General features: G+C 40.4%; 1 protein-coding gene and 1 pseudogene across 2 annotated transcripts in view; one reads left to right on the top strand and one right to left on the bottom strand.

Annotated features, from left to right (window-relative positions):
• Window positions 1-23,740, top strand: part of CSPG5 (chondroitin sulfate proteoglycan 5) — a 52,520-nt gene that overhangs the window by 16,992 nt on the left and 11,788 nt on the right. Inside the window, exon 5 of one of the 2 annotated variants that reach the window (XM_045492730.1) lies at window positions 2,159-2,253. The exons of the other annotated variant lie outside the window; for it this stretch is intronic. Within the exon in view, the coding sequence (XP_045348686.1) occupies window positions 2,159-2,253 (95 nt within the window). The remainder of the gene's footprint in view (window positions 1-2,158; window positions 2,254-23,740) is intronic. 2 annotated transcript variants of the gene reach the window in all.
• LOC123605614 lies at window positions 20,509-21,979 on the bottom strand (annotated as a pseudogene).

Raw genomic sequence — 23,740 nt, 5'->3', positions numbered from 1 at the left:
AATTAGGATGTTGGGTTATGGCCTGTGTGTATTATGGCTTCCTAACCTGATGCTTATCCACTTTAGGGGGTTTGGCATGGTTTTACTTAGGATTTCCTGTACTCTCTGAATTAGGGGACAGACCTGTCTTTCATGGTTAGGCACCTCTGGCTCCTTTCACGAGGAGGCCCAGTCAAGAGGGATTGTTTGTGAAAGTACTTTGTAAGTTCTAAATCCCATCCAGACATGAGGGTTTGTTAGTATCATGTTTTGTTTTTCCCACAAGAGTATTATGGGATGCAGATCACTGCCCTTGGCTCTGTCCCACCTTCACAGCATATGCAGGAGGGATAGAAAAACCCAGATCTGAAGGGGAGCAGGAGACAAAGCAGGCCTAATGAATAGAGTTACCAGGTGTCGCCAAGAGTCTTTGACCCAATGAAGAGGCTGCTGTGTTGCAATAGGATATACTGATGTCTATCTGTGCTGGCCCTCTTTCCTGCCAGAGTGTTTGTGCCTCTCAATGATTGTGCTCCAGGAGGCCAGCCAGCATCCTCTCTGGGGACCTCAGCTCTGCTGTCAGCTCACTCACCCGCCCCTCCGTGATTATCTAGTGCTTGAGACATCCCCCTTTGGCACCCTCGTGCTGTCAGGCGATGGGCCCTAGATCCCTCCTCTCTGTTTCTTCCATCCCACTCCATAGCCTGTTTTGTGTCCTCCTCTCTAAGGAAAGGACAAACCAAAAATGTAGGAAAATTAGGCATCACAGAAGAAAGTTCATTTGTCTAGGCGCCTTTCAGCACTGATGGATCGCTTCACTTAGGAGGAGTACGCACGCAGTGCTGAGCCATCTGTCTCTACAGGGCACATCCCTGCCACATACGCCTCACCTGAGTCAGCTTCCTGGGGCTGCCGTAACAGATGAGCACAAACAGAACAGCTAACACAACAGAAATGTATTCTCTCTCCATGAAGGCCAGAGTTCTAGAATCAAAGTGTCAGTGGTACTGTGCTCCCTCCGACTGTTCCAGGGAAGAATCCTTCCTCACCTCTTCCTAGCTTCTGGTGGTTGGCCGATAAACCCTGGCATTCTTCGGCTTGTAATCACATCACTCCAATTTCTGCCTCTGACTTCATATGGCCATCTTCCCTTTGCATGTCTCTGTCTCTTTACCAGGCCTTCTTATAAGGACACCAGTCATTGGATTTAAGGTCCCCTCTAATCCATTATAACCTCCTCTCAACTTGATTACAGCTGCAAAAACCCTATTTCCAAATAAGATTGTACTCACAGGTAATGGAAGTTAGACTTCACTATATCTTTTTGGTGAGACACAGTTCAACCCACAAGCATACCTTACCATTTTTAACATTTTTTTAATGTTTATTTATTTATTTATTTATTTATTAAAAAAAAATTTTTTTTTCAACGTTTATTTATTTTTGGGACAGAGAGAGACAGAGCATGAACGGGGGAGGGGCAGAGAGAGAGGGAGACACAGAATCGGAAACAGGCTCCAGGCTCCGAGCCATCAGCCCAGAGCCCGACGCGGGGCTCGAACTCACGGACCGCGAGATCGTGACCTGGCTGAAGTCGGGCGCTTAACCGACTGCGCCACCCAGGCGCCCCTAATGTTTATTTATTTTTGAGAGAGAGAGAGAGAGAGAGAGAGAGAGAGAGAGAGCATGAGCAGGGGAGGGGCAGAGAGAGAGAGAGAGAGGGAGACACAGAATCTGAAGCAGCCTCCAGCTCTGAGCTGTCAGTAAAGAGCCCGACACGGAGCTTGAACTCACGAACCATGAGATCATGACCTGAGCCGAAGTCAGATGCTCAACCAACTGAGCCCCTTACCCTACTATTTACAATACACTTCATAGCCATGGTCTTCTCACATCCCTACTGGAGCCTGGCGTTGGAGTCTTAGGACCAGAAAGCATCAGTGACAATATTGGAACCCAGGCTTTAAACTTCTATTTCAGTGTCCTTTCCTCTGTGTGACATCACACCACAGACACAGTTCTTTGTCCTTTCTCATACAATTTATAGAAATGAAAGGTGAGCCTGTGCTCTGAAAAGCAGCACTAACACCAGACTCAGAGCTAGAAGGCTCCTAAATGGAGTCAGATGACCTCTCTGAACCTAAGGTTCTTCATCTGTAAAGTCCTCACCTCTTCACAGGACCACCTAGGCATCGGGGATTACAGCAAAGAACAAAATGGACCAAATCCCTGCCCGATGGAGCTTACTTCCCAGGGTCATGATGTGCATACAAGGTAAGGTATGTGAATGTATTCTGAAAAGTAGAAGGGGCTGTACAAACCCACCCTCCAAGCCCAAGGGAAAGGGAAGTAAAGGCAACTTTATTGGTCAAACAAGCAGTGAGGTGTGTGAGCACCGCCACCCCTGAGATCGGTAGCAGAGGCTCCTCCCTCAGCCCTGGAGCTCCTCACAGGCATATGAGAAGCTTCGGGGAGGGGAGAGTCTCTACTCAACCGAACACGGGAGTGATGCCTCCTGGGCGTGCAACCATGAGAGTATACAAAGTGGGAGTGACGAAGAAATGCACAGTTACCCTGAGGGATCTGGTGGCCAGTCAGACGAAGCAGTACCCTGGCCAGAAGTTCATCAAAGCTAAAAGAAGAATGTGTCAATCATAAGGGTTGGCTTCGGAATGTATAGTGCATGCAATTCTGAGGTATATATGTAGGAGCAGAACTGCTAGGATGGAATTTAGCCGACCTTTACCTTGACGAGATCATGTGAAGGTGGCTCTATCAATCAGCAGCTCCCACCAGCAGTGGATAAGAGTTGCCTTTGCTGCACACCCTCATCAGCACTTGATATGCTCACACTTTTTAAATTTTAGCCACTCTTTAGGCATGTCGTGGCATTTGCATTCTCTCCATATGTTTATTCGTCCTCTACATTTCTGCTTTGCTTTTATTTTTTTTAATATTTATTTATTTTTGAGGGAGAGAGAGACAGAGCATGAGCGGAGAGGGGCAGAGAGAGAGAGAGAGAGAGAGAGAGAGACAGAATCCGAAGCAGGGTCCAGGCTCTGAGCCGTCAGCGCAGAGCACGACGCTGGGCTTGAACCCACAAACCGTGAGATCATGACCTGAGCCAAAGTCGGACGCTTAGCCGACTGAGCCACCCAGGTGCCCCATTATTTTTATTTTCTTAATGTTTATTTATTTACTTTTTTTTGAGAGAGAGAGAGAGAAAATGAGTAGGGGAGGGGCAGAGAGAGAGGGGGATAGAGGATCAGAAGCAAGCCATGTGCTGACAGCAGAGAGCCCGATGTGGGGCTCAAAATCACAAACAGTGAGATCACGACCTGAGCCGAAGTTGGACGCTCAACTGACTGAGCCCCTCCAGGCGCCCCCCCCATTTCTGCTTTTGTGAAGCATCTTCTTAACTCTTTAGCCCGTTTTTCTCTTAGACTATCTTATATCCCATTTATGGTCTGTTTTATTGGTCAATATGTATAGCAAATATCTTCTCCCACTCTGTGGCTTGCAATTTCATACTCCTAATGTTTAATTAATATTAACCCTAATTTTTATGTAGTCAGACTTATCAATTTTCCTTTGCAGTTCCAAAATCATTCCTGGAAACTTGCTTCCACCTAGGGTGCTCAAAGTCACATGAGGACATCACTTACATCCTAATAGCAAGAAAAAAGTCAGATAACCTGCACAATCACGACTTCTTGGGCTCTTCAAAGAGCTCGGGTCACAAGGCAGCCAGATAAACTGAAATCCAGAGGGCAGCAAGCCCCTTCAAAGAGAGAACACATGCATTTTGTCCATGGCAGAACCTGGGAGGAAGGGACAGCACCCTAAAAATGGGAAGGGAGACAGCCATGTGGTAATGAATTCATAAAGGCAGAGTTTAGCTAGCCTGACACGTCAGAATCTCTGGAAGCTCCAGACACAAGGGTTGTCTGCAGTCATTCACACGCTCTTTTCCATAAGCCCCAATTGGGTGCTCACGAGAAAAATCGGGCAGGGAGCATGAGACCTGAGAGCATCCAGTTAGTGGTGCGCAAGAACAAGACAACACCCACTTTCCAGACTCTTCTGTCAATCGAAGCAAAGCCTTAAGCTTCTGGAAACCTTCCTGTTCCCACAAGCAGGAAAAATGAACTGCCTCTGAGGGTAAGAGCACAGCCACCTGTCTCTGCAGGGGCGGGAAGCTCCTCTCCCCGCTACAAGCCTCATTTGCAATAACCGTGAGGGAAGAACAGAATCCTTTTGCCATCAATTCCAAGCAAAGGTATGATTTAGGGGGCGAATGCAAACACAATGTCCCTGGGGAGGAGGGGAAGGGGACCCAGACCCTGCTTGCAAAGGCGTGCAGCCTCTTGGAGGCTAAAGACTGTCTAAAGACTGGCTCCCACCCCGGACTCCCCTCACATACAAGTCCCAGAGTTTGGCTGGCAAGGAAGGGAAGGGCAAGAACGGGAAGAAAGGCCCACCCTGAGACTCAAGTGCGCAAGGTCTACCTAAGCGTGAAGCTGAAACAGGAAAAAAAATGACAAAAACTGCCCCCATCACGGGTCCTGCCCTGGTTAACAAGCAACAGCAGTTTACATCTGAGGGAGTGGGAAGAGCAAGAGAGCCTCCTCTGAGGTTCAGACACACAGGGCCTGCTGACAGTGGAACGCAGAAACACTGAGAAAAACACTCTGGCATCTCAGGCCTCACATGAATCAAAAGGTGGCAGCAGCTTTGCCCATTGGAGAAGTTCTAGCAACAGCAAAACCCAAGCTCAGCTCTACTATTGACTGGACTGATTCAATCCCTGTTCTGAACAACCTAACAGAAAAGAGACATGCCCATCCTTGGGCATCAAGACTATTTACCTAACGCTCTACCCTTCTTTTACACACAATAGCTAGCATTTATTCCACACCCAGAAATGAAAGAGAAAAGAAAAACCACTGTCAAATGATAAACGGGTCAAAACAACCAGACCAAAGGATGACCCAGGTAATGAAACTACCAGAGACTAATCTGTTAAAGGACCCAGTGGAAAAGACAAACAACATGCATAAACAGATGGAGAATATGAGCAGAAACACAGAAACTACAAAAAAGGAGTCATGAAAATGGTAGAAATAAACAGCAAAAAGATCACCACAAAACCAGAAGTGAGGAATCCCTTCAACTATATTAACAACGTGGAAAATAAAATTCAGAACAATTTTATAAGGATAAAGAGGGGCATTACATAATGAGAAAGATAGTTTATCAAGAAGACAGGACAGAGGTGCCTGGTGGCTTAGTTGGTTAAGCATCCAACTCCGACTCAGGTCATGATCTCACAGTTTGTGGGTTTGACCCCTGCGTCAGGCTCTGAGACAGCTCAGAGCCTGGACCCTGCTTTGGATTCTGTGTCTCCCTCTCTCTGACCCTTCCCCACTCATGCTCTGTCTCTCTCTGTCTCTCAAAAATGAATAAACATTAAAAAAATTTTTTTTGAAAGAAGACAATTCTAAAAGTGCATAAACCTAATGACAGCTTCAAAGTATACAAAGCAAAACCTGATTGAAAAAAAAAAAAAAAGCAAAACCTGATTGAAATCAAAGAAGAAATAGCTAAACTACACTTATAGTTGGAGTTTTGTTTCTCTTTCTTTTTTAAGAGAAAATTTATTTTGAGAAAGAGAGCTTGCCAGTGGGGAGAGGGACAGAGAGAGAAAGAGACAGAGAATCCTCAGCAGGATCCATGCTGTCAACACCCAGGGCTCGATCGCATGACCATGAGATCATGACCTGAGCCAAAATCAAGAGGTGGGATGCTTAACTGACGGAGCCACCCAGGGTTCCCTATAGTTGGAATTTTCAATGCTCCTTCCTCAGGATATGGAAACCAAAAAGTCATTAAAGATACAAAATACATGAATAGCACTATCAACCAACTTGATCTAATTGATCTTTCCAGAATACTGCCCCCTACAACAGCAGAATACACAGTATTTTCAAGTGTGCATAGAACATTAGTCAAGATAGATGATATTCTGAGCCATAGGGACACCTCGTTGGCTCAGTCAGTATAGCATGCAATTCTTGATGGGTTGTAAGAGCCCCATGTTGGGTATAGAGATTACTTAAAAATTAAAAAAAAAAATCCTAAAAAAAAAAAAAGGAAAAGCTTTTAAGATGATAGTCTGGGCCATAAAATAAATCTCAAAATGTAAATATATTGAAATCATACAAAGTGTGTCCTGATTAAAATAGAATTAAACTAGTAATCAATAATAAAGATATCTGGAAACCCCCACCTCCAAATATTTGGAAATTAAACCACACATTTTGACCCACAGTTCAAAAACTAAATCACAAGAGAAATAAAATATTTTTTATTGAATGAAAATGAAAACAGCAGATCAAAATTTGGGGAACAGAGTTAAAGCAGTGCTTAAAGGGAGATTTAGCATTACATGCTCTTATTTAAAAAGATTTCAGAGGACACCTGTGTGGCTCAGTTGGTTGAGCATCTGACTCTTGAGTCAACTCAGGTCACGATCCCACAGCCCTGCATCAGGCTCCACTCTGAGAGTGGAGCCTGTTTAAGATTCTCTCTCTCCCTCTGACTCTCTCCCCTGCTCATGCGTTCTCTCTCTCTCTCTCTCTCTCTCTCTCTCTCTCACAAAAACAAACAAACAAACAAACAATGAGAGACTGGGTCACGCAGCACTACAAGTCCTACAGACATTGAAATAATAATGAAGAATGTTGTGAATGATTTGATGCCAATAACTTTATTAGTCTCAATGAAAAGGACAAATTCCTTCAAAGACAACTAGTACTAAAACTCAATCAAGAAGAAATAGATAACTGTAAGAGCCCTATATTTATTAAAGTAATTGAATTCATAGTTAAGTTGTATTGATAAAATGTTTTATTTTGAAAAAAATTGAGAATTTCTGCTCTTTGAAAAACACTGTTAGGAAAGGGAAAAGATAAGACAGAGGGAGGAGAAAATATTTGCGAAACACATATCTGATAAAGTACTTGTATTCAGGATAAAGAACTATTATAATTCAATATATGAAGACAACCCAATATTTTATTTTATTTTTAAGTGTTTTATTTATTTTTGAGAGAGAGAGAGAGCAGAGTACAAGCAGGGGAGGGGCAGAGAGAGAGGGAGACACAGAATCCGAAGCAGGCTGCAGGCTCTGACCTGTCAGCACAGAGCCTGAGGTGGGGCTGGAATCCAGGAACCGTGAGATCATGACCTGAGCTGACGTCAGATGCTTAACCAACTGAACCACGCAGGTGCCCCTGAAGACAACTCAGTAGTTAAAAAAGCAAACTATTTGAACAGACATATCAATATAAAATATATTTTGGGGGTTCCTGGCTGGCTCAGTGGGAAGAGTGCTCAACTCTTGATCTTGGGGTCATGAGTTCAAGCCCCACATTGGATATAGAAATTACTTTTTTTAAAAAAGATATTTGGTAACAAGCACATGAGAAGATACTCAACATTGTCAGTGTTTAGGGAAATGCAAATTAGAACTACAATAAGATATCATTCGATAGCTGGTAGAATTGCTAAAATTAAAAAGACTGACAATACCAAGTGCTGGTAAGGATGTGGAGCCACTGGAACTCTCAAACATTGCTTCTGGGAAAGCACTCTGGAAAATAGTCTGGCAGTTTCTTATAAAGGTAAACACACATACACCCCATTAATTGCATCTCTAGATACTCAACAGAAATAAAATATACGTCCATACAAAGACCTATATGTGTGTGTGTGTGTGTACAGCAATTTTATTCATAATCACCAAAAACAGAGAACAACCCAAATGTGCAACAACTGTGAACACATAAACTGTGGTACAGCCTTACAATGGGAAACTGTTTAGCAACAGAAAGGAATGAGGTATTTATATGCACGTGAACATGGATGAATCTCAAAAGTAACAGGTTGAGTTAAAGGAGTCAGAATCAAGGGGCTATATACTGAGGTGCCTGGCTGGCTCAGTCAGTAGAGCATGTGACTCAACATCTCAGGGTTGTGAGTTCAAGCCCCATGTTGGGTGTAGGGTTTACTTAAGGGTTGCATACTATTTTATATTCTGGAAAAGGCAACACTATAGGGACAGAAAATAAATCAGTGGCTGTCAAGTGGCTGAGGATAGAAGGAGAGAATTGCACAAATGCATAAGGAAATGTTCTATAACTTCCTTGTGCTGGTGGCTACACAGGCCCATCAAACTGTATATTTTAAAAAGGTGAATTTTGCACCTTGTGTCAGGAGTCCCCAAGATCATCCCCAGGTATAACGATTCACTAGCAGGATTAACAAAAGTCAGCACACAGTCCTATTCACAGCTAAGATTTATTACACTAAAAGCAATACAAAGCAAAATCAGCAAGGAGAAAAGGCTCGGAGAGGCAAGTCCAGAGAGAACAAGGGGTGAGCTTCCAAGAACTCTCTCCCAGTGGAGTCAACACAGGACACACTTAATTCCTCTAGCAATGAATTGTGCAAACAGATTTGAAATGTGGTCTATCGGGGAAGCTCAAAGAGATTCAGTGCCCAGAGTTGTTAATGGAGAGCTGGTTACGTAGGCCCCCACTGCTTAGCATGTACCAAAATTCTGGTCTCCCAGAAGGCAAGGCAGGTGTTCAGTATAAATAAACCTCATTGTTTGCAGAAACAGTTCAGGCACAGTGAGGCACTGGTAAGAGGGAGTGTGAGAACCCTTCTGATATCTGAGTTCCCAGACACCAGCCATGGGTCAACCTTGTAAGCAGTCCTTTCCCCAGGTGGGCTATATTAACTCTTTTCTACACCTATCTCAACGAACCTAACCCAAAAAAAGAAAGAGAAAAAGAAAAAGTTCCCTGTGTTAAGATGATGAAAGTACTTTCCCAGGGCTCCTGTATGGCTCAGTTGGTAGAGGATGAGACTTTTGATCTCGGGGTTTGAGTTTGAGCCCCTACCTTGAGAATAGAGATTACTTAAATCTTAAAAAACAACTTTTTAGAATTGTAGAATAATTCCATATTTTTTCACAAAAACTATGTTTTGCCTTTCATATTTAGGTGTACAATCAGGGTGGGCTAGAGCTGGCTTACACAGGCTCAAGAGAAAGTTTGTTAAATTTTCACGTACCTTGTGAGCCAATTGTTAAATACAGCGATTACTAAAAATTAACCTGTATAAACTGAACAATTAAATAGATTATGTAAAAAACAAAAGCAATAAAAAAATAGCCCAAATTCATCACTTCCTACTCATTTTACTTTTATCTCTGTTCTTGAGGTTATTGATGTCAGTCGAATCTGTATGGAGATACCATCTACATACTGCTACCACGCGTTGTTTTCCTCCTACTCTGCCTTCAGTGACCTTACGTTGGTTGCTTAGAATCAGCCAGGGTAGGAGTATTTACACCACAGAACTCACTAAACGTTGAAAGTCAGGGATTTTGCCCTTTGGGGAGCAGCAGGTTGTTGAATATTCATCAAGCACACTGCTGGGACTGATTTTTGTAAATCACATTAGGTAGGGATCTAATTTCATTTGGAGGGGTATCCAGTTGGTCCAGCATCATTTACTGAAAAAGCTCATTTCTCATTTCCCCATTTCTCATTTTGCCATTGCTCTATTGCTTTTGCATTATTCAAAGGTATCTATATGAATGGATCTGTATCTGAGATCTTCACTGTTCCTTTGATCTACTTGTCTACCTCAGCACCACTATCACACTGTGTCCCCAGATTCATTTAAACCTTGATATCCAGTATACCAAGCCCTCTCAGTTTGTTTCCCAAAAGTATCCTAGCAATTCTGAGTGCTTTCCATTTCTACATACACTTTAGCAACGGCTTGTCGGGTTCCACCAAAACAAAAGCATAAACAAAAACCCTTGAGATTTTGATTGGAACTGGGTACAATCTTAGGTCAGTCTGGAGAGAATTGATCTTTACAACATTGAGTTGTCCAATCAATGAACATGGTCTATCTCTCCATTGATTTGCATCTTCTAGAATTTCTCTAAATATTGTTCTATAGATTTCTACATGAAGTGTATTTGTTAGATTTCTTAACAGGTATTTGATTTGTTTATAGTATTATAAGCAAGATCTTCAGAGTTTTTTAATTTTCTATTTTCTATTGTATTTTATACAGAAACAATTATTTTTAACATTGATTTGATATTCAGCAACTTTGATAAGCATGCTTATAATAATTTACATGTAGATTCTTTTGTATTTTCTATGTATACAATTATATAATCTGCAAATAATGATAGTTGTTTCTTCTTTTATAATCCTTATTCATTTTTTTTAATTTAACCCTCTTTTTATTTATTTTTATTTTTTAAAGGCATTCTTCTTTCTTTGTTTTTTAAATTTTTTAAATCTTTATTTATTTTTGAAAGAGAGAAACAGAGTGTGAGCAGGGGAGGGACAGAGAGAGAGGGAGACACAGAATTTGAAACAGACTCCAGGCTCTGAGCTGTCAGCACAGAGCCCGACGTGGGGCTGGAACCTACGAACTGTGAGATCATGACCTGAGCCGAAGTTGGACACTCAACTGACTGAGTCACCCAGGCGCCCCTAACCCTCTTTTTTTTTTCAATATATGAAGTTTTTTGTCAGATTGGTTTCCATACAACACCCAGTGCTCATCCCAAAAGGTGCCCTCCTCAATACCAATCACCCACCCTCCCCTCCCTCCCACCCCCCATCAACCCTCAGTTTGTTCTCAGTTTTTAAGAGTCTCTTATGCTTTGGCTCTCTCCCACTCTAACCTCTTTTTTTTTTCTTCCCCTCCCCCATGGGTTTCTGTTAAGTTTCTCAGGATCCACCTAAGAGTAAAAACATATGGTATCTGTCTTTCTCTATGGTTTATTTCACTTAGCATAACACTCTCCAGTTCCATCCATGTTGCTACAAAGGGCCATATTTCATTCTTTCTCATTGCCATGTAGTACTCCATTGTGTATATAAACCACAATTTCTTTATCCATTCATCAGTTGATGGACATTTACCTAACCCTCTTTTTAAAAAGCTGTTTATTTATTTTGAGAGAGAGAGAGAGAGAGAGTGAGCAGGGGAGGGACAGAGAGAGGGAGAGAGAATTCCAAGCAGGCTCAGCACTATCAGTGCAGATCCTGATGTGGGGCTCGATCCCACGAAATGTGAGATCATACCCTGAGCTGAAATCATGAGTCAGGCACTCAACAAGCTGAGTCACCCATGTGCCCCATATAATTCTTATACATTTTAATTCTCTTTCTTGGCTTATTGCATTATCCAGGACCTTTCAGTGTGTTGTGAATAGATGTGGTAAAAGTAAACATCTTTGTGTCATTGCCAGTCTCAAAGGGAAAGCCTTCAACCTTTCATCATTAAAAATAATGTTTTCTGTAGACTTTTTGCAGACATAGTTTATAAAATTAAAGACATTCCCTTCCATTCATATTTTGCTAAGAGTTTTTACTTTGAATGGATGTTAATTTTTATCAAAAGCTTTTCTGTATCTATTGAGATAATCATGTAATTTTCATCTTTTATCCTCTGAATACATAAAACTACATTGATTTTTTTCAAAGGCCAACCTAATTTTGCAAGTTTGGAGTAACTATAACTTGGTTGGAAGCATTAACCTTTCAATTTGTTGCTAGGCTATATGTTCTAACATATATTTTTAGAAATTTCACATACACATTCCTGAGTTAGATTGGCTTGTAACTTTCCTTTCTTGCACAGTCTTTGTTAGGTGTTTGTTATCAAGGTTATTTCAGCCTTGTAAACTGTATCGGGTCGCCTTTTAGGGTTCCAAGACCCAATTCTAATGGAGGGATCGGGGTGGGCCTTCACATAGAACACTAAGCAATTCTCAGACACCAGCAGGGTGTCCAAGATTTCAACTCAATTCTGATAGTATCTACCTGGGGATAACATCAGATCCAACAGGTTAAGGGTTTAGTCCTACAAGGCTGCCCCACAACCCTCCTCTTCAGATGCCAGTCACAAGCCTCAGACTGTTACCTGTGCTTTGGACAATTCACTACAGATTGGAGGTTCCAATGACCTTCTTATGTTTGTTTGTTTTGCTAGAGGGCTCACAGAACTCAGGCAAACACTTACATTTACCAGTTTATTAAAGGCTATGATAAGGGATATGAATCAATAGCCAGATGAAGAGATACATTGGACAAAGTCCCACACAAAGGAGCTTCTGTCCTCAGTAGAGCTTGGAACCCACTGTGGTGATATGTGGAAGTGTCCTGGTTCCCCAAGTATGGAAGCTCTCCAGAAAAGTACCAAAAAGCTGTTCTCTTGGGTTTTTATGGAGACTTTATTACAGAGTCCTGATTGACTAAGTCATTGATTATTGGTTGATTCAACCTCCAGCTCCTCTCCCCTCCTGCTGCTATAAACAACTTTGTATAGGGCTTTATGTGGACATAAGTTTTCAACTCCTTTGGTAAATATCCAGAAGTGTTATTGCTGAGTGTTATTGCTCGATTGCTGGTAAGAGTATGTTTAGTTTTGTAAGAAACTTCCATAAAAAAAAGAGAGAGAGAGAGAAAGAAAGAAACTGCCAAGCTGTCTTCAAAGTGACTACACCATTTTGCATTCCTACCAGCAACATATAAACAGTTCCTGTTGTTCCGCATCTTTGTCAATATTTGGCATTATCACTGCTTTGGTTTTTGGCCATTCTAATAGGTGTGTACTGGCATCTCATTGTTTTAATTCACATTTCCCTGATGGCATGTGATATGGGCCACATGCTTATTTGTCATCTGTACATCTTTAGTGAGGTGTCTGTTAAGATTTTTGGTCCATTTAAAAAAAATTTAACATTTTTTAATTTATTCTTGAGAGACAGACAGAGTGCTAGTGAGGGAGGGGCAGAGAAGACAGGGAGACACAGAATCAGAAGCAGGCTCCAGGCTCTGAGCTGTCAGCACAGAGCCGGATGTGGGGCTTGAACCCACAAAGTGTGAGATCGTGACCTAAGCCGAAATCAGACACCCAACTGACTGAGCCACCCAGGGGCCCCTTGGTCCATTTTTTAATCAGATTTTTATTTTTTTATTTATTTAAAGATTTTATTTATTTTTAATTTACATCCCAGTTGATTAGCATATAGTGCAATAATGATTTCAGGAGTAGAATCCAATGATTCATCCCCTACATATAACACACAGTGCTCATCCCAACAAGTGTCCTCCTTACTGCCCCTTGCCCATTTGGCCCATGCTCCCACCCAGAACCTCTCCAGCAACCCTTAGTTTGTTCTCTATGTTTAAGAGTCTCTTATGTTTTGTTCCCTCCCTGTTTTTATATTATTTTTGCTTTCTTCCCTTATGTTCATCTGTTTTGTATCTTAAATTCCACATGAGTGAAGTCATATGATATTTGTCTTTCTCTAAGTTCACTCAGCATAATACCCTCTAGTTCCATCCACCTTGTTGCAAATGCCAAGATTTCATTCTTTTTGATTGCCAAGTAATTCTCCATTGTATATATACCACATCTTCCTTATAAAAGATTTCATTTTTAAGTCTCTACACCCAAGGTGGGGCTCAAACTCACAACCCTGATATCAAGAGTCACACACTCCACTCTCTGAGTCAGCCAGGTGCCCCATTTAATCGGGTATTTAAAAATTATTGTTGAGTTTTTTTTTTAACTCCCCCAACTCCCAACCCATATTTTTGAGTTTTAAGAGTTCTTTATATATTTTGGGTAACAGTCTTTTATCATATGTGTCTTTTTAAAAAATGTTTGTTTATTTTTGAGAGAGAGAGGACAAGCAGAGGAGGGGCAGAGAGAGAGGGAGACACAGACTCTGAAGCAGGCTTCAAGCTCTGAGCTGTCAGCAGAGTCTGATGCGGGGCTCAAACCCACAAACTGTGAGATCATGACCCGAGCCAAAGTTGGACATTTTACCAACTGAGCCACCCAGGCGCCCCTATCATATGTGTCTTTTGCAAATAATTTCTCCCAGTCTGTGGCTTGTTTTCTAATTCTCTTGGTCTTGTCTACTGCAGACCACAAGTTTTTCATTTTGGTGAAATCCAGCTTATCAGTTATTTCTTTAGGAGATCATGTCTTTAGTGTGGTATCTAAAAAGGCATCACCATACCCAAGGTAATCAAGGTTTTCACTTATGTTGTCTTCTTGGAGCTTTATAGTTTTGCTTTACATTTTAGTTTATGACCCATTTTGAGTTAATTTTTATGAAGCATATAAGATCTATGTCTAGATTCTTTATTTTTTCTGAATGTGGATGTCCAGTTTTTCCAGGACCACTTGTTGAAGAGATTATCTTTTCTCTCTTGTATTGCCTTTGCTCCTTTTTCAAAGATCAGTTGATTATATTTGTGTGGGTCTATTTCTGGGTTCTCTTTTCTGTTCCATTGATCTATTTATCTGTTATTTTGCCATTATCTCACTATCTTATTACTGTAGCTTTACAGTAATTCTTGAAGTTGAGTAGCATCTATTCTTTAACTTTGTAATTCTCCAGCAATATAGTGTCAACTATCCTGAGACTTTTGCCTACCCATACAAACTTTGGAATCATGAATGTTGGTCCATAAAATAACTCGGTGGGATTACACTGAATCTGTAAATCAAGCTGAGAAAAACTGACATCTTGACAATATGGAGTCTTCCTATCCATGAGCATGGACTATCTCCATATTTATTTAGTTTTTCTTTGATTTTATTCATCAGAGTTTTATAGTTTTTCTCATATAGATATTGTATGTATTTTGTTATATTTATATACCTAAATATATCATTTTTGGGGGTGCTAATATAAATAGTATTATGGTTTTTTGTTTTGTTTTTTGTTTTAATTTTTATTTATTTATTTTTGAGAGAGACTGCATGTGAGTGGGGGAGAGGCAGAGAGAGAGAGGAAGAGAGAGAATCCCAAGTAGGCTCTGTGCCATCAACACAGGGCCCAGTGAGGGACTCATCTCACAAACCATGAGATCATGACTTGAGCCAAAATTGAGTTGGATGCTTAACCAACTGACAAACTAGGCACCCCAATAGTATGATGTTTTTAATTTCAAATTCCACTTGTTCATTGTTAGTATATAGGAAAGCAATTGACTTTTGTACATTAACCTTTTATTCTGCAACCTTGCTAAAATAGTTTATTAGTTTTAAAATGTTTTTGTTGATTCCTTCAGATTTTCTACATAGACAATCACATCATCTGCAAACAAAGTCAGTTTTATATCTTCCTTCTCAATCTGTATACCTTTTATTAACTTTTCTTGCCTTATTGCATTAGCAAGGACTTCCAGTATGACGTTGAAAAGGAGTGGTAAGAGGGGATAGCCTTGCCTTGTTCCTGATCTTAGTGGAAAAGCTTCAAATGTCTTAGATTTAAGTAAAAAGTTAGCTGTAGGATTTTTGTAGATAACTTTTATCCAGTCAAGAAAGTTCTTTGTAGTTTTCTGAGAGTTTTTATCAAGAATAGTAATTGGAGGGGTGCCTGGGTTGCTCAGGCAGTTAAGCATCTGACTCTTGATTTTGTCTCAGGTCATGATCTCATATTTGTAAGATTGAGCCCTGAGTTGGGCTCCGTGCTGAGCATTGAGCCTGCTTGGGATTATCTCTCTCCCTTTCTCTCTGCCCCTCTCCCTCTCGTGCTTTGCACTTGCTCTCTCTCTCTCTCTCTCTCTCTCTCTCTCAAAACAAATAAATAAACATTAAAAAAGAATTTAAAAAACAATCATTGGAAAATAAGTCAGTCAGAGAAAGACAAACACCATTTGATTTCACTCATGTGGAATTTAAGAAACAAGACAGATGAACATAGAGGAAAATTTTTTTAATTAAAAAAAAAGAGAGAGAGGCAAACCATAAAGAGACTCTTAACTATAAGAACAAACTGAGGGTTGCCAGAGGAAAGGTGGGCAGAGGGATAGGTTAAATGGGTGATGGGTATTAAGGAGAGCACTTGTGATAAGTACTGGGTGTTATATGTAAGTGATGAATCACTAAATTCTACTCCTAAAACTAATATTACACTATATGTTAACTAACTGGAATTTAAATAAAAACTTGAAACAAACAAACAAAAGTTAATACAAAGTGGCAAACTAGGCATTAAGATAGGGTGGTACAGGGGTGCTGGGGCAGCTCAGTTGGTTAAGTGGCCAACTCTTGATTTCTGCTTAGGTCATGATCTCATGGTTCATGAGATCAAGCCCGGCATCGTGCTTTGCACTGAACAGTGCAAAGCCTGCTTGGGATTCTCTCTCTCTCTTTCTCTCTCTCTCTCTCTGCCCCTACCCCCCCCCTCAAAATAAATAAACTTTTTTTAAAAAAATAGGAAGGGTGCCTGGGTGGCTCAGTTGTTTAAGTGTCTGACTTAACATATCAGGTCAGGATCTCAAAATTTGTGAGTTCGAGCCCCACTTCAGGCTCTGTGCTGTCAGCTCAGAGCCCACTTCAGGTCCTCCGTCTCCCTCTCTTTCTATCTATTGATATGATCATATGGTTTTTCTTTCTTAGTCTGTTGATGTGATGCATTACATTAATTGATTTTCAAATGTGGACCCAGCCTTGCATACCTGGAATGAATCCTACTTGGTCATGGTGCATATAATTCTTGGATTTGATTTGCAAATTTTTGTTAAAGATATTTGCACGTATGTTCCTGAGAGATCTTGGTCTGTAGTTTTCTTTTCTTGTAATATCTGTATCTGGGTTTGGTATTGGGACGATGCTGGCCTCATAGAATGAGTTAGGAAGTATTCCCTCTGTTTCTATCCTCTGAAAGAAATTGTGGAGAGGAGCGCCTGGGTGGCTCAGTCAGTTAAGCATCTGACTCTTGATTTTGGGTCAGGTCATAATCTAGCGGTTCATGGGATTGAGCCCCACATCAGGCTCTGCTCTGACAGTACGGAGCCTGCTTGAGATTCACTCCCACTCTCTCTGTCCTGCTCATGCTCTCTCTCTCTCTCTCTCTAAAAATAAATTAAATAAAAAAAAATTGTAGAGAATTGGTACCATTTCTTCCTTAAATGTTTGGTAGTATTCATCAGTGATTGCATCTGGGCCTGATGCTTTCTGTTTTGGAAGGTTATCAATTATTCACTCAATTTCTTTAATAGATACTGGTCAATTCAGGTCATCTATTTCTTCTCATGTGAATTTTGGCAGATTCTGTCTTTCAAGGAACTGGTCCATTTCATCCAGATTATCAGATTTGTGGGATGCCTGGGTGGCTCAGTTGGTTGAGCGACCGACTTCGGCTCAGGTCATGCTCTCATGGTTTGTGAGTTCGGGCCCTGTGTCCAGCTCTGTGCTGACAGCTCAGAGCCTGGAGCCTGCTTCGGATTCTGCGTCTCCTTCTCTCTATACCCCTCCCCTATTCATGCTCTGTCTCTCTCTGTCTCAGAAATAAATAAACATAAAAAGATTATTGTTTCAGATTATCAGATTTGTGAGCACAGAGTTGTGCATAGTATTCCTTTATTATCCTTTTCATTTCCAAGGGATCTGCAGTGATGTTCTCTCTTTCATTTCTGATATCAGTAACTTGTTTCTTCTTTTTTTTCTTAGTTAACCTCACTAGAGGCTTATGATTTTATTGGTATTCTAAAAGTTCCAGCTTTTGGTTTAATTAATTTTTTTCTGTTGCTTTCCTGTTTTCCATTTCACTGATTTCTGTTCTAATTCTTATGTATTTTCTTCTGCTCACTTTGAATTTAATTTGCTCTTCTTTTTCTAGTTTCCTAAGGTAGATACTTAGATGATTGATTTTAGATTTTTCTTCTTCTCTAATATGTATGCATTTAATGGTGTAAATTTCCCTGTAAGCACTACTTTCACTGCATCCATAAATTTTAATGTTACGTTTTAATTTTCACTTAGTTTAAAATGTGTTTAAATTTCTGTTGAGATTTCTTCTTCAACTCATGCATTATTTAGAAGTGTATTGTTTGGGGGCGCCTGGATGGCTCAGTCAATTAAGTGTCCAACTCTTGATTTCAGCTCAGGTCACGCATGATCTCACGGTCATGAGATCGAGCCCAGCGTGGGGCTCTGCTCTGGGCATGGAGCCTGCATTCTCCCCACCATCCCACTTGCGTGCACGTTCTCTCTTTCTCTCTCTCTCTCTCTCTCTCTCTAAAAAATAAAAAAATAAAGTAGGTTTCTTATAGGCAACCTATACTTGAGTCTTGTTTTTTGATCCGTTCTGATATTCTATTTTAATTGGTGTATTTTGGGCATTGTCATTCAAAGTGACTATTGATAGACTTGGATTAATAGTTACCACTTCGTTATTGTTTTCTATTAGTTGCCTTTGTTTTTGGTTCCTATTTTTCTCTTCCCATCTTTTCCTGCCTTTTGTTTAATTAAACATTTTATATTATTCCACTTTCTTTCCTTTTCTCAATTTTTCTTTGTAACAGCTTCACTGAGATATAATTCCTATGCCATACAATTTACCCATCGAGAGTATACAATGCAATATATTTAGTGTATTCAGAGTTGTGAACCATCACCTCAATTTTAGAACATATCTATTACCCCAAAAAGACAACCCATACCTATTTCCCTTTTCTAACCACCCCCCCCCCATAGTCCCTTGCAACCATGCATTGATTTTCTGTCTCTATGGATTTGCTTTTCTAGATATTTCATATAAATGGAATCATACAGTATACGTTCTTTTTGTGAGTGACTTCTTTCGTTTAGCGTAAATGTCTTCAAGCTCTACCCATGTTGTGGAATGTTTCAGTTTTTCACTCTTTTTATGACCACATACTATTCCATTGTAGGGATATATCACATTTTATTTATCCATTAATTGGTTGACAGGTGTTTGAGTTTTTTCCACTTTTTGGCTATTATGAATGTGCTATTATGAACATTTGTGTCTAAGTTTTTTGTGTGGACATATGTTTTCACGTCTCTTAAGTAGATACAAAGGAGTAAAATTGTTGAGTCATATAGGAATTCCATGCTTAACCTTTTGAAGAACTGCCAGACTGTTTTCCAAGGTGACTGCACCATTTTACATTTCTACTAGCAGTTTCTATGGGTTCCAATCTCTTCACACACGAAACAATACTTGTTATCATCTGTCTTGTGGAGTGTGGTCATTTTAGTAAGTGTGAGGTGGAATTCCATTGTGGCTCCACTAGTCTTGATATGTAGTATTTTTGTTATCCAGTTTCTTCCACTGACCCTTTGCTTCTTAGAATTATGTTTCCTTCTTTCTAAACCTGTAGGAGTTGCCTGATTTTGTAGTTGTTACTGAATTCTAACAAAACTGTGTTGTAATTAAAGAACATATTCTATATAATTGAAATCCTTTAAAATTTGCTGGCATGTGCTTTAGTGATCACATATGGTCATATTTTGTCATTTTCTGGATGCATGAAGAATTATCTGCAGCATGGAGTTTAGTGTTCTAGGTACGACAACTAGGTTATGGTAATGTTACTTACATTTTCTGTATCTTAATGGTTTTTGGTCTGGTTTTTCTATTGACTGTGAGAAATGGGTTAAAAATTTCCTATCGTGATCACGGATTTATCCATTTCTTCTTATAGTTATATCAATTTTTGTTTTACAAAATACAAGGCCGTGTTACAGAATGCATACTGATTTAAAATGATTATATCCTAGTGAATTGAACCTTTATAGCATTATGGGGTGACTGTCTATGTCTGTTGTAATGACTTTGGCCATTTTGTCTGATCTGATGGTACCATAGTTACATCACTTTTCCTTTGGTCAGTGCTTACAAAGTGTATATTTGCTTTTTTTTTTTTTTTTTAACTTTCAACATCCTGTATCCTTTTCTAACTTTTTTTAAAAACCTATTTATTTATTTTGAGGGTGGGCAAGAGATAGAGGGAGAAGGAAGAGAGGGAAAAGGACAAGAGAGAGAAAGAAAGTGGTAGAGAGAGAGAGAGAGAGAGAGAGAGAGAGAATCCCAAGCAGGCTCCACACTGTCAGTGAGGAGCCCAATGTGGGTCTCAAACTCACAAACCATGAGATCATGACCTGAGCAGAGGTCTGACACTTAACTGACTGAGCCACCCATGCACCCCTGTATCCTTTTGTTTTAGATACTTATCTTACAAACAGGATATGGATGGTTTTACCAGTCTGGAATTCTTTTTTTTTTTTTTTTGCTTTAGAAGTTCAGTTACCTTGGAGTTTATTTAAACTAAGAGAAAAAGGTCACAATGTTTTCATGCAATACATACTTGGTTCTTTTTTTTTTTTTAATGTTTGTTTATTTCTGAGACAGAGCATGAGCGGGGGAGGGGCAGAGAGAGAGGGAGACACAGAATCCGAAGCAGGCTCCAGGCTCTGAGCTGTCAGCACAGAGCCTGACGCGGGGCTCGAACTCACAAACTGCGAGATCATGGCCTGAGCCGAAGTCGGTAACTCAACCGACTGAGCCACCCAGGCGCCCCCATACTTGGTTCTTTAAATAACAACTGTGACAAATAACAGAACTATGGAATGCTGCACTTGTGATCCATACAAAACACCAACATTTTGGATGGTACATAGTTGAAAGAAATGTCTCACACGCTTTTTGAAATACTGTAGTAGCCAATACATAGAGGCATGCCTTAGGTGGGCACAGGAATGCAGCTTAGAAAAGAAAACAAAATGTCACACTGGAATTACTCCATTTCTTCAAAATCACCGAACAGGAAGAGCAACATTGAACTTCCATACCAATTTTACACAACTTCTCTGTAGTACCTTGACTTCAATCCAAGAGCAAAGGTTAATACTCTCCTCCTCTAGTTTTGGTAAACAACTGCATGGTAAACTTAGATGACCTTCCCCCCTGGATTTTCCCTGGGAGTGGCCTTTTTAATTTTTTTTTTTTTATTTAAAAGAGGGCAGGTTTGGCACTTTTATACTGATGTCACCAATGTTAATATTTCTTGGGATCTCAAGAAGATTCATACTCTTTACAGCTGATACAGCACAGGCTGGAGCTCCCGCTAAGCCAGCCTCAGATTTCTCCAGTTTACGCGTCAATTTGTGTCACAATCTCATTCATGTTGATCTCCAACACCATTCTCCCCATCACCATTTCTGCAAGAATATCGTGAACCTTGTCCACATGGAAAATTAAATCCGGTTCAGACATCTTCAAAACACTTGTCTAACATTTCCACAAATACTTGAATTAGATCTAAAATGCCAACTTCACTTTCTGAAGAATCCACACAGAAGACAAAATATAATGTTGCATCATGTCTATCAATCAGTTTGCTGTCAGATCCTCCAATTAACAATCCTCCTTCTAGGAAATTACAAACATTTTCATCTCTCTTAGATACCAAATGGAATTTCTCCCTGATGATTTGCTGTTGTGTATCTTCACTGTAGGGGCTGGTAGAACTTGGAGAGCCACGGCTTCCCGTGGTTGTTGAAGATGAGGATCGCCTTGATCATGGCTGAGCCGGGCCCACTGGGTGGGCACTGGGGGCCAGGGCGGGGGCGGGAGCGCAAGCCTCGCCTCGGGATCTCACTGGCAATCGTTCCCCACCCGCCCCCTCCCGCAGGCGCGCTGGAAAAATTTTAACTGAAAGATTTAGTCCATTTGTATTACAATTTCTGATAAACTTAGATTTAAGTCTCCCACCTTACTCTGAACTTTATCTTCATTCTCTGTTCCTCTTTTTCTTTTTTTCATCTTTTAGATTTTCTTACTTTTTAATTTTTTGCATCAAAACACTCTACACTTTTATCTACTACCTGACAAAATATTTTTCTTTCTTTTTTTTAATAAACTCTGTGCCCAACGTGGGGTTGAACCCACAACCCTGAGGTCAAGAGTCACATGCTCCTCTGGCTAAAGCCAGCCAGGTGCCCCTAGCAAGATCTTTTTGAACAATCTCCTTTGAAAATTCATGTGTTGTGTTGAGTTGGAGCTTCAAAGTCGTCTTGTTTACCATTTGCCTAGTTTCAAAATGAAATGATTATTTTTATCATTGCATGTTTTGCCACTATCAATTTGAAAGTTAGTAACTCCTTTTCTTTGTAAATGTTTATTTTTGAGAGAGAGAGAGAGAGAGCGAGAGCGAGAGAGAGAGAGCGCACGCATGAGCGGGAGAGAGGTAGAGAGAAAGGGATCTGAAGCAGGCTCTGCACTGACAGCAGAGAGACCAATATGGGGTTTGAATTCACCAACTGTGAGATCGTGATCTGTGCTGAAGTTGGACACTCAACCGACTGAGCCATCCAGGCACCCCTATTAACTCTTTTTCTGTTTATTTAGTGGTTTCTCTAGAACAGTTCTGACCAATTTTCCATCCTGTGATCACTGGAAATGTTCCAGATTTATGCTGTCCAATGTAGTAGCCACTACTAGCTACAAGTGGCTATTGAACATTTGAAATGTGGCTAACAGAACTGAGGAACTGAATTTGAAATTGTCTTTTAGTTTTACCTTGCTTGATTTTAAACACCCATATGTGGCTAGTGGCTACCATGTTGGATAGCACAGCTCTCAAAATTGCAGTACACATTACTTTCTTTTCAAAGTCTGATACTAGTATTGTTATTACCCTTCTCCCAGACAATGCAAAAACCTTAGGAGGCTAACTCACTTGTTCCTCCCTCGACATATATGCTACAGTTAATATTTTAAAATTCTCTCCATATATTTGCAATTTCTAAAGATACTATCGTTATGATTTTATGCTGTGTCCCTTTGTTCAGTCCATTCCTAAGTCACTCTGGTCTTTCTTTCCCTGAGTTGCAAGCTCATTTTCACCTCAGAGTCTTTTTGTACTTGCTATTCTGTCTGCCCAGGCTATCTTCCCCTTACGTAGATGTAAGATTGACTTTTCCTCATTATTCAGATCCCCACTCAGGTGGATTTTTTTTCTTTGTTTTGCTTTTTTGTTTGTTTGTTTGTTTAAAGTAAGATTCATGCCCAGCATGGAGCCCAATGCAAGGCTTGAACGCATGACCCTGAGGTCAAGACCTGAGCCGAAACCAAGAGTCAGATGCTCAACAACTGAGCCAACTGGCACCCCATGGGTGGATATTCTCAATGAAGCCTTGCCTTACAGTCTATTGCATAATTTGTTGACTGTCTATCCATATGGTATCACATTCCTAACAGCCTTCATCATTATGCCTCTTCTGAGAGACCCCATGTTTCAGGGTAGGTCCTGATTGGCAAGCCAATCAGGGTTATCTCTGTCACCATGCCATTGATTGGTTTTAAGCTTGAGCATGAGATGCTGCCCTGGTAAATGAGAGAAGCTTGCTGGAGGAATTCTGGGAAAAATTTCCTACTGCCAGGAAATGATGATCTCTTTAGTAAATGTCATGCCTGCCTGTAATGCCTGGCACTGCAACAGCCACCTTCAGACTGTGAGGGCACTAGCCTGAGGGCAAGGCTAAAGATAGCAACACAGAGAAATGGAGAGTGCCTGGTTCTTCAGAGATATCACTGAACATAAGAACTGGCCAGTTCTGGATCTGTCTGTCTTCAGGTTTCTGGAAGCCAAAAGCATTTCAACTTTTCCCTTTTCTAATATGCTTCCCTCCACACACACCCTCCCCATTAAGGTCCTCATAATACTTTTCACTATTGGGCACTATTTTTATTTTTTAACAAATATTTGTACAGTATTTACTATATGCCATTTACAGTTTGAAGTACTTTACAAATATTAACTCTTTCAATCCTTGTAACTATGCCATATGATAGATGCTTTTATTATCCCCACTTTCC

Source organism: Leopardus geoffroyi, chromosome A2 (assembly GCF_018350155.1).
Source record: "Leopardus geoffroyi isolate Oge1 chromosome A2, O.geoffroyi_Oge1_pat1.0, whole genome shotgun sequence".
Lineage (NCBI taxonomy): Eukaryota > Metazoa > Chordata > Mammalia > Carnivora > Felidae > Leopardus > Leopardus geoffroyi.
This window is presented reverse-complemented; position numbering and strand designations above follow the sequence as displayed.